At 36.0% G+C, this 12,493-nt stretch overlaps 1 protein-coding gene across 1 annotated transcript in view; it reads left to right on the top strand.

Annotated features, from left to right (window-relative positions):
• Nucleotides 1-12,493, top strand: part of Mical (Molecule interacting with CasL) — a 538,428-nt gene that overhangs the window by 297,355 nt on the left and 228,580 nt on the right. Inside the window, exon 16 of the mRNA XM_090406620.1 lies at nucleotides 8,312-8,554. Within this exon, the coding sequence (XP_090262746.1) occupies nucleotides 8,312-8,554 (243 nt within the window). The remainder of the gene's footprint in view (nucleotides 1-8,311; nucleotides 8,555-12,493) is intronic.

Below are 12,493 nucleotides of genomic sequence, written 5' to 3'. Positions count from 1 at the left end.
CAAGGTACATACAAAAAATAATTGCTTTTTTTCATACAGCTTCCAACTTTAATGTTGGAAGATCATGGGGTGTAAAAATGTGGACAAAGATGTATAATGACTCAGACAATCATCTCATAATCGCTCTCTGCATACAAAACACACCAAAATTAGTACAATTATAAGCCTACCCTACACAAAAAGAGAAGGGTATGCATGCCATCTAATCATATGCAGATAACATTTCATAATCCTGAATATTCATAATACATTTCACGTAGCTTTAACAATAACTTATGTTTATGGCAACGTAAAGAAAATTTGCATTTATATCTAATAAATTAAACATATTAATTGACATTAAATACTTCCAATCCATATTTTAATAACTTACGATTTAATTAAATCAAATCCACATATATACACACTTCAGAAAACTGATAAATTCTTTACGAAACATGAAAAAATATATAAAATTATGGTAAATGAGTCATGCCACGTCAGGCTACCTGGCAAATGATGCAACAACTGAATAGGAGACAAAACTTGTATGTCAGTATATCGCGAAGATAGATGGCTTGGAAATAGGATGTTTGATTCATTTTCTTATTACTTATTATTATTAAAACAGTTGATAATGTTTGTTTCTTTATTGCAGTTTTATTTGGTATTACTTTGCTTAATAAAATTGCATTCTATTAAATTAAAATATACAACTCAGTGAAGATGTTGGATATGTGTTTATTTATTTAATTATTTTTTAAGGTGAGTCCTGGATTGTGTGCCAGAAAAAAATTGTTGGCATGTCACGTTTGGCATGAATGCCAATGGTTCCACATCCCTGATCCAGGAGGATCTCATATGCATGCTGCTTCCAGTTGAACCCCCCACACTGTTTTCCATGACTCTGAGAACTTGTTGTTCTGTGGAGTGATTCTCCCAAAATCCAAATTGCTCATCAGGGATGAGATTTAACTTTCTGCAGTCTTATTAGTATTACCTTCTCTGTTATTTTTCCTAGACATGAAAGCAGGATGATTTTGTGGAAGGTCTGCTGGTTTTCCAGGTTTGGAGATTAAAATTACATCTACTACTTTCCATTGTACATGGAAGTAGTGTGATATCTTAATATTGCATTAATGATAGCAACAATGTGTATTATGGCTTTATGTAGCAGGCATCTGGTGACTTTGTTAGAAATCCCATCTGAGCCTGGTGCTTTCCTATTGTTAAGTTTGGTGATGATTTCATGTACCTCAGTAGGTGATGGTGATTGGTTGGGGTTTATGTACTCTGTGCGTTTTAGTATACACCATACCCTGATGTGTCCTTTACTAATGAAGTCTAGATCCCCATGGGTGTAGTTTGCACTATGCTGCTTCTCTAGGCTTTTGGCAAAAGTTACAACTTTGACTACCATATCACTGCAAACCCGACCATGTTCACCATGGATTGGTGGGAAGGATTTATGGGCATACATAGAACTTTGCTTATTTTCCAGAACATCTAGCTCCTCTCTGTATAAGGACTAAAGTTTTTATCTCCCGCTGTTGATTTTGAGTTTTTAAGCACATATCGAACTTCTTTGCATGCCTATTGAGTGCTTGTCAGTATTCTAAGGCCCACGTTCTGTGGTATCCGTGCTGGCTCTGTTCTTTTCACGGATCAAGTTTTTAATTATCCTGAAGTTGGTCAGTGTTTGTGTGGGACTCATCTGCAGTGACAACTGTTAAGGCAGTTATCTGCTTTTCTAACTTGAAATTACCATATTTTTCCGTGTATAAGACGAACCCTACCTTTTTCGAACCCAAAATTAAGAAATCAATATTTTAAACATAAAACAGAACACATTTGATATTTTTTTAAATATTCAAAGTATATTTAGTAATTAGGTAATATTTTTAAGACACATACTAAGAAATTATGCATCGCTCTCAGTTCTGGGCATATCATTTTCTTCATTATTTTTTATTTTCGGACATTTTTTGGGCTAATGCTCAAAATATTGTTAATGCATTAACTTACCCTGCCAACAAGTTGCAGACATATGAATGCTTTCAGAGTTCTGATTGGTTTATTCAGAATCAGCCGTTAATGACGTCATTCGCCAAAGTTAACAATGGCTAGTGATTGGCGGAAGCCTGTTCACAGAGACAAGGTACCGGCAGTTTTGCCACGGCAACCATGGGTCTCTGAACCGGTTCTCTCTCTTCCCCCCCCCCCCCCCCATGTATAAGGCGACTTCCAATTTTTGGTCTAAAAATTTTAGAAAAAAGTATCGTCTTACACGAGGGTGGTCTGAAAAGGTCTCAGCCTTGACCATAGATGCCAACACTATCAGCACAATTTTTTTTTTTAAGTTGGTACATCTGTCATAAGCATCCATGTGAAATTGCAATTGTCATTTTATCAAGTAGTTTCTTTTATATAGCTGTCTGAAGCAAAAGTGTTGTCTGTATCCCTTGAAATGGATAAAATTGGGTATCGTGCAGTTATAAAATTCTTTGTAAAAGAAGGTTTAATGCCAAAAGAAATTCATTTGAAGTTCATAAAAGTTTATGGGCACTCTTCTCCTTCATTTTCAACAATTAAGAAATGGGCTGCCAAGTTTAAACATGGCCGTACCAGCCTTGAAGATGATCCACGTGAAGGAAGTCCAAAAAGTGTAACAACACCAGAAATCATTGATCAAGTGCACAATATGGTATTGGATGACTGGCGAGTCAAAGTGTGTGAAATTGCTGAGACTATAGGCATTTAAAAAGAACATGCAGGATATATTTTGCATAAAGAATTGCAAATGAAATAGCTTTGCACAAGATGGGTGCCGCATTTGTTCACAGCAGATCAAAAACACTCGCATGAAAATCTCTGAACAGTGTTTGGAGCAGCTTTTTAACAGGAATAAAACTGATTTTGTGCGTTAATTTATTACTATGGATGAGACTTGGATTCACCATTACACATCAGAATCTAAACACCAGTCAAAACAGTGTCAGAAGCTTAATAAATTTAGTTTAATCCTTTATCCAAGTGTGAGCAAACAAAGTTTGCGCCTGAAAGTATCTTCAGGACTGGGTTAAGGTGGTACACACCAGGGCAACTCGTTGCAAAGGTGGAGCAAGCTACCAACACTCCTATCTCAGTATCTCCTATAATGCAAAACACATCTCCTTGCGGATATGTCTATTGTTATGCATTAAGGGAAGGGCCACTACCCAGACCGGTTTCGACCTTTATTGAGGTCTCTTCAGTGGGAGCCAGGCCCAAGTCGAGATATCAGGCAGAAGCATATGCAGGTCATCTCCACCTATAGGAATTGCCAATTGGTGTGCCACCCTTTTTTAATAAATTACTCTGGATTTAGAGAAAGATGTTGAAAGTTTATTTTCCACTTGGTTAGAGTATAATAAATTTAGTTTAATCCTTTATCCAAGTGTGAGCAAACAAAGTTTGCGCCTGAAAGTATCTTCAGGACTGGGTTAAGGTGGTACACACCAGGGCAACTCGTTGCTTCTGCCTGATATCTCGACTTGGGCCTGGCTCCCACTGAAGAGACCTCAATAAAGGTCGAAACCGGTCTGGGTAGTGGCCCTTCCCTTAATGCATAACAATAGACATATCCGCAAGGAGATGTGTTTTGCATTATAGGAGATACTGAGATAGGAGTGTTGGTAGCTTGCTCCACCTTTGCAACGAGTTGCCCTGGTGTGTACCACCTTAACCCAGTCCTGAAGATACTTTCAGGCGCAAACTTTGTTTGCTCACACTTGGATAAAGGATTAAACTAAATTTATTATACTCTAACCAAGTGGAAAATAAACTTTCAACATCTTTCTCAGTGTCAGAAGCTGGTTGTTCAGTGTCAAAGAAGACAAAGTCAGTTCCATCAGCAGGAAAGGTCATGGCATTGGTGTTTTGGGATACTAAAGGCATTTTGTTTATTAATTATCTTGAAAATGGTAAAACAATAACCAAGGAATATTATTCTGATCTTTTAACCAAACTAGATGAAAAAAATTGTGAGAAAAGACATGGTTTGCAGAAGAAAAAAAATCATCTTTCATCAGGACAATGAAGCTGCCCACAAAGGTGTTTTGGCAATGGGAAAATTAAGGGATCTGCACTATGAACTGTTGGAACATCCACCCTATTCCCCAGATTTGGCTCACTCTGACTTCTATCTCTTCCCAAAACTAAAACTCTTTCTCACTGATTAGCGTTTTTCTTCGAATCAAGAGGTGATTGCAGGTGTAGAGGGGTATTTTGCAGATCTTACTGAGAACCACTACAGGGATGGGATGATGATGCTGGAGCATCTCTGGAATAAATATATTAGTCTTAAGGGAGATTATGTTGAAAAATAAAAATAATTTCGAAATTATAAATTCATTTAGGCTGAGAACTTTTCAAACCATCCTCATACAACTCACCATCTTCTGTACTTAATCCTTCAACTACTACTACCACCACGACCATCAATATACAATGCCATCTACTGCCTACTACTACTATCACCAACAGTATTTTTGTCTGTAAATTGTGTTTGTTCTTTTAGTTCTTTATCTTTTTAATAGTTCCCTAATTTGAGATCCAACAAAATATACCTTTTTGGTGCTTTAATATTTTGTAATAAGACCCAGCTTAATATTACTATTATTACAAGAAAAATCAAGGAAGGATAAATATCATTCACATTACCTCTCATATGTTCTGTTGAATTCATTCACACTATTTGCACTCACCACCTCCAAAGATAAGCCATTCCAAACATGCAATGATCTATGAGAGAAAAGTCTAATTCTCAACCCTCACTTGACTGCATTCATTCTAAACTTCTATGAATGCCCACTCATCCTCTCCTCACCCTCCATAAAATGAAAAATTCCATGTGCTGGCATTTGTATGAACCTTTCAGAAGTTTGCAGGTCTATCACATTACCTCTCTTTTTTCCTGTTTGCCTACATTCCACAGTCCCGATATGATCTTTAACACACTCCTGGACTATTCCATACAGTAGTCTAGGTGAGGTCATATTGAGGACTTATAAAAAGAATCATCTTCCTTCTTCTTACATGTCACTGTTTATTTCTGCATTGCAATTATCCTCTGAGTTGTATTTGTAATATTTGCTATATGATCTCTGAACCTCAACTTCCTATCTGCTGAAACTCCAAGATCTCTAGCCTGTTTCTTCTAGCATGACCCTCCCAATATAATATGCCATTGAATATCTCATTACACCAAACTATATAACTTTAAATTTATTGACATTGAAATGCCAGCCATTTTCACTTGCCCACAATTCCAGTTATTCAAATTATTCTGCAAATACCAGTTGCATTCCTGATAATGCTGTCTATCTTTGCATCACCAGCAAATAGTTATATGTCCACTGTTAAATCCTTCCCGATATACTTTTTGAATCTGTTGCTCAGCCATCCTCTTATCCAAACTAATAGTTTACAATATATTCCTGTATCCTCCAACTTATGTAACCACCTTCCATGCTTCATCCTGTCAAAAGCTTTAGCAGGGTACCAAAGTAACATGGGGTATCCATTGTCTTTGTCTAACTAACCTGTAATATTATTATAAAATATGAGCAAGTTACTGAAACATGACCTTCCCTTAGTAAATTCTTGCTGTTCATTGCAAAGTATAAATTCTCTGTAGTCCATTTCTATAGGCAATCGCTTATCATCTTTTCCACCACCCGTGTGCAATGGGATTGTCATACATTCTTTCCTCTCCTGTGGAATTTTCCCTGTTCTGAGACTCAAATTATGCAGCCTAGTCAATTGTGCATCCAGTTCAGCTGCACACTCTTAGCATCAATGCTGATATCCCATTAGTTGCTATTACTAAATTCTTATTCAGTTATGTAACAGCTCTAGTACCTCCTCCTGATATACTTGAGTTTCTTCATAATAAATTTAGTTTAATCCTTTATCCAAGTGTGAGCAAACAAAGTTTGTGCCTGAAAGTATCTTCAGGACTGGGGTAAGGTGGTACAACACCGGACAACTCATTGCAAAGGTGGAGCAAGCTAACATCACTCCTATCTCAGTATCTCCCATAATGCAAAACACATCTCCTTGCAAATATGTCTAATGTTATGCATTAAGGGAAGGGCCACTACCCACACTAGTTTCGACCTTTATTGAGGTCTCTTCGGTGGGAGCCCCAGGCTCAAGTGGAGATACCTGGCAGAAGCATTAGCGAGGTCATCTCTACCTATAGGAGTTGCCAAACACCAAACGGTGTGCCACCTTTTTAATAAATTACTCTGGATTTAGAGAAAGAGTAATTCTCTTTCTCTAAATCTTGAAATAAGATAGATGTTGAAAGTTTATTTTTCACTTGGTTAGACTATAATAAATTTAGTTTAATCCTTTATCCAAGTGTGAGCAAACAAAGTTTGTGCCTGAAAGTATCTTCAGGACTGGGGTAAGGTGGTACAACACCGGGCAACTCGTTGCAAAGGTGGAGCAAGCTAACATCACTCCTATCTCAGTATCTCCCATAATGCAAAACACATCTCCTTGTTTGCTCACACTTGGATGAAGGATTAAACTAAATTTATTGAGTTTCTTCATCTGATGTAGAGGTAGCATTGAACTCTATATTGCTTTTACCAGGTTGAGATCTTTAGCAAAATGGGTGCTCTTTAGTTGAACAATCTCAGTATCTCCCATAATGCAAAACACATCTCCTTGTTTGCTCACACTTGGATGAAGGATTAAACTAAATTTATTGAGTTTCTTCATCTGATGTAGAGGTAGCATTGAACTCTATATTGCTTTTACCAGGTTGAGATCTTTAGCAAAATGGGTGCTCTTTAGTTGAACAATCTCTCCTTCGACTACCATCTGCATTCAGATTTATTCTTTCACATTCATTCTTGCCTTTTCTTGCAATATAACAATATAATTCTTTTGGGCTGTCTTTTGCTTGCAGAGCCAGTTTCTTTTCATGCTGAACTTTTCATACAATAGTTATACCTCTTTTGCCCTCTAATTTTCATAACTGACATTATCCTTATGCATTGTATTACTTCACATCATCTTTTTGTCTTAAGAATTTCTTGCTTATTAAGACTTCACATCCATTTCACTTCCACCTTGTTCATTCTTCAAATTTTAGGGACACATTCCAAAGTTGTATCAGTGATCTGTTGTTTTAATACTTTCCATGCACTGTTGATATCCTTTTCATATTGCATGTGCACATTGGGACTTCGTAACTTTGTAATTCAGCATATGATCTTTTCTGAATGGAACATTCATACACTTAGTCATTTCCCAGGGCAGTATAGAGTAATCATTGTCACCAACTGGAGGCAGAACTCTTATGCCATTTACTGGAACCTACCCTGACACTATAAGCAGATATAATACTCGTGTTAAGGCTTAAGTGCTGGAAGGAACTCATCCTGGAGATTTATTGGAGTAAAACAGGACTCAGCAAAGACTGCTTATGGAAGGAACATTTTCACTCTATGGAACTCCTATTAATTTATTGGGATATATCATTAAAAAAAAATTGGGAGGGGTTTGAGTTGGCACATTTTTTGTGTGGTAAGTATGGTTTAGCATAATTTGTTGAGCAATTGTCATTTGTATAAGAAGAAGAAGATAGGTGAAAATATAGCTCCTTGAGGTCCTCCTTTATTGGTATGAAGATCTGAAGAAAGGATGACACACACACACACACACCATGACATGAAGCATCATGGTGTGTGTGTGTGGTATCCTTTAACACTTAAGAGTGGGAAACATGAAGTGTGGAGACAGTACTTGCACTCATATCTCCACAAAGAGCACTTAATTTCCTGGTTATTATTTTACCTCAACACTATCCCTCAAAATCTACTATAATCAGATACCAAACAGTCTAGCTGGTAACCTTCTGATGCATTGCCATTGCTTCATTTCTATATACTAATTAGCATTTAGCCTGCTTTAACACTGTACTTACAGAAGTATTTCTGTCAGGAGAAGGAGGGAAAAATAGAAGCTTAGAGGATTTACTGGGTAACAGACAAAGCAACACTCACTTCAGGTTTGCAGTATGCATGGCGGTGGTGTTTCACCAAGCTGTGAAGGTCATCTGTCACCCACTTAATCAGTTATTTATCACATGTCCTGTTTTGGTGTATTCAGGAGAGATTAGTTAGAAAAGTCACTTTCAGAACATATTATACATAGCTGTTAAACTAATTTTTAAAAGTGCTGGTAGAAAGCTATGCTAATATAATATATATAAATTAATTATAATAATTGTTCAGTTTAATAATATATGTTTTTTTGTTTTCTCTCAACAACCTAGCTTATGTTAATGGATGCTCATCTAAAAGCAGGAGGAGGGTCTACTCCAAAAGAGCAGGCAAGATTTAAGGAATTTGATTCCAATCTCATGAAACTAAGTAAAAAATTAAAGGAAGGCATAGCAATGGACACAGGTACACGAAAAAATAATCAGGTAGCTGCAATTGTTGATCATATGACTACTGTATGGGATAAAAGAGCTATTCTGAAAAAGGATCCACTTCCACCACTTTCTGTTAGTAATGTATGTATTGTTATTACAATTAAATACAATTTTTCTAATTGGAGTTACTTTTTTTTTTAAGTTTATAGACTTTCTAAGTACAAATCTTCCGACAAATTTAAAATACAGTATGTATTATCTACCACATTACATGGATTACACCAAATTATGTGAATAAGCTGTCTTTGTGGTGCTTTGTTCTCAGAAAAGATACTTATATACCTTCAAAAACTATGGTAAACCATCACTATAACAAGCTACTGAAAATCTCATATTATTAGTGCTGTTTTAAAAGGCATTTGCTATACAGATAATTTGTTTGGTCACACTGATTTTGCCATACTAAAGTTGACTATTTCCAGATAATTGCAATGTCGCAGCATAGTATTGCTAGACTTATGTCAAAGTACACACACAGTCACCTTCAGATTTTCACAACAAATAAAAGAACCAGGTATGATATTACTTCCAGTATAGTATGAACCAGGTTGAGAAAATGGTAAGTAAAAATTATTTAATTCAGTATGTTTACTGTGCTCTGTGGCATACATCACCAAGAATAAAATATTTTAATTTGAAAAATTTATATACTGATTCTTAAAACATACTGCCTTGCATAAATTATCATTAAATTTGACACATTGTGTGCTGCTTAGATTTCATATATGTGACTCATTATTGAAACTGCATTGTTTGAAATCTCAGACTGAAGTATACAATCATTTGTGGGACTGTCCTCAAATTGAGGACAGTCCCATTTGTGGCTGGGGCTTTTTCTTCAAAGTAAAATATTTTATTCCTGATGAAGTATGCCATGGAGTATGTGAAACTTGGAATTAACAATTTTTACTTAGTGTTTTCCCATTGTTGTTCTTACTAGAAGCAACACCACAAACAGTAACCCCAAAACAGAAGCTTAATTTCAGCATTGTGGTTTAAAAAAATATTAAATTAGTGCTGAAGTTATAGTTCCTCTAGGTGCATTTATGAATTTATTTCCTCTTGTACATACAAATTGTATTTCACTTACTGTTTACTCATGGCATAGGGACAAAGGAACACAGGATACTATGATAGTTCGACACTATCAAAGATAATTACTAATTTCTTATCAGGAATTTTACTTTCAAATTCTTTCCTTCCTGCTTTCTTTCAGACAGAAGGAAATCTGTTCAAGTGAAACATTCTGACGTAATGAAGCTTAAGATATGGAAAGTTGCATTGATTTTTTTTTTCCCTAGAATTTTGACTGTTAGTGTTTAACGTCTACTAGTATTTAATGAAGATTGGCCTATGCAAGAACTTGGAAGTCTCGATAAAAATTTTGCACTTACATAGATGGGTGCATCACTGCAATTAACAGAAGCTCTTAAATGACTGCCTGGTTGTGCCAGTCAAAGCTCTTTGTGATGGAGCCACAGAAGTTGTGTGGATCCATTTGTTAGATCCTGAATGAAGGAATCTTGCAAAGAAATCATTCATTCAGAATCCAACATATTAAACTTACAAAAAAAGAGAAATACCTGCACATAAAATTAAAAGTGAAAATTCTTCACTTTATGTATAAACTTTGCATTCCTTATTTCATGTACGATATATTTAATGTTTTATTCATATTAAGATTTTATTAGAGTATGTTTTATAAGAGGGATAATCTGACTTAATTTAAGCCTCACTTAAGCTGTGTAAAATTAACTGTGAGTCATCAAATAGTTACTAAATAATAATTCTTGGAGGGTATAAAACTACATGTGTACAACGTAACGCTGGCAGCAGTTGCTTAAGCGGAAAGTATATTGATGCGAATTCTGGGAATACAAGAGCATAACAGGGCCGGGAAAAAGCAAGGGATGAACCCAGGGGTTGAAAAGATATGGGTCATGTGCAAAGGGGACTGAGGAAAAAGAGGGTGCTCTAAGGAGGAATATAAGGGGACGAGCGCCATATCGGAGGTCTCTTGTCGTATCGTTTTCCTGTTTGGTGGCTCGGAAGTTAGCAGGAGTTCGCATAAAGGTGGGGGGATGAAGCGTCTGTACTAAGATAAGATGTCGGATAGCAGGCTTTCTTGAAAGTGGAGAAGGATTCTACGCAGAGCTGAAGGTAAAAAATTTCCAGTCCTAGCAGAATCAAGCCGTCGCTGAGAAGTCCCATCGAGTTGTTCCTGAAACGCAATGATTTAAGTCCGTTTTCAGCAGAAATAATGAAGATAGCTTAACCCCTACATTGGCGTATGGACAGCCAATAGACAAGAAGTAACCAGACGTACACGTGGTGCTGAAAGACAAGGAAAAAGTTCGGTAAGGTAAAATTACTCTATTTTTGTGTATAAAATTCATTAGAAGAGAGAAGATTGTTTGCAAATGTGAAATTAAGAACAGTATTCTAAAGAACTCCGTGGACAGTCTCTAATTAGAAAGTTAACCTCCTTTGAGAGAGTAAGAAGAATTGTTTGGAAAAGATCTTTAATAAAGGTGGGAATGCCTTATAGCTCTCAGGAATCACGGCCGCTGTGAACATGAAGCGAACGAAGTAGTGCTCGGGCAGACTCAGCACTACTTCATTTGCCTGGGCTTGAGTTGTGGTATAAAAAATTTGAAAAACTGTTTGCAATAGCTCCATGCAAAAATGCCATTGATGCGGTTTCAAAGTGTGACAAAAATGATATATCCTAACATCTATAACTTATTAAAAATATTTGCAATGCTTGCAGTAACAACGTGTCAGTGTAAGATCATTTTCTACCTTATGCCATTTAAAAACCTATTTAAGATCTACCATGACACAATCACGATTGAACAAACTGGCTTTACTACACACACACACACACACACACACATACACACAGAGATTAATGTAACCACGACTGAAGTAATTCAAGAGCTTTGTAAAAAAAAAAAAAAAAAACTGGTTTTATTCTTTAAATAAATTTTTATAATCACCTAATGATGAATTTTATTGAATTTGCATTAAAAATATTTTTATCCGTTCAGCTCCCCCCCCCCCCCCCAAGATTAAATCCTGAGTGCCCCACTAGTCATTAAACCTAATTATGAGCATTAACCAGCACCTAAGCCTTAATACTTGTTTAATGTAATGTGCATTGGACTGTCATTATGTCCTTTGGTATGCATGTAAAAAAGATTATAAAAATTCTTGACACAAATGTTACAAAGCAGATTATTATTATTCTTATTATTTTTTTTACACGTCTGTACCAATAATGGCTTGAGACCTATGTTGGGTGTGCTGTTGTTTTTCCTGACCACTCTTACGTTAGATTCCTCTTGAATGCAGTAACTATACTCTGAGTTGCATGCTGTACGTTTGTGTCATCCAGTACACAAAATAAAACCACTACAGTTCTTTATATGCCATCTGTTATGTCTTATACACATCCAATATGCTAGAATGTTGTGCAATTTTTGTATCAAATGAAAGCCGTTTAATTTTGATGGTCACTTGTATGGGATTCTCAGTCTTATTTTCTTTGATTTCAGTATGGTTTGGGAATCCCAGACACGTTATTATATTAGCTCATCAGTGCTTTTTTAATAGATTCTGGTACTTGTTCTTTGCTAGCAGAAAAAATTGAAAAAAAAATTTTCCTTATGATGTATATTATTTCTGGGAAAACTCCCATGTTACTCCTCTTAATAAACTATTATAATTACAGCTATTTTGCCTGCTTCAGTTTAGGAGTGCCGCTGTTTAAATGTCATTGGCTATTTACTCATGGATTCTTAGGGCATTGTAGATGTAAATTTACCAAAAAGTATATGTAGCATAAGGAAGAGAAATTTACACATGCCTTTTTCTGGGTGTTGTGGCCTTTCTTCTTTCTGCGATGTCCGAAAACTACTGAGTGTGTGGAGGGGGGGTAGGCAATTTGGGAGAATTAAATTAGAAAATAAAATTAGAAAAACCCGGGTTTTTTTCAGTAATATATATATAAACATATAT

Source organism: Typopeltis vanoorti, chromosome 16 (genome assembly GCF_054136105.1).
Source record: "Typopeltis vanoorti isolate ZY-2024b chromosome 16, IOZ_Tvanoo_1.0, whole genome shotgun sequence".
NCBI lineage: Eukaryota > Metazoa > Arthropoda > Arachnida > Uropygi > Thelyphonidae > Typopeltis > Typopeltis vanoorti.
The sequence above is the reverse complement of the archived record's forward strand: the minus strand, read 5'-3'. Positions and strand labels throughout refer to the sequence as shown.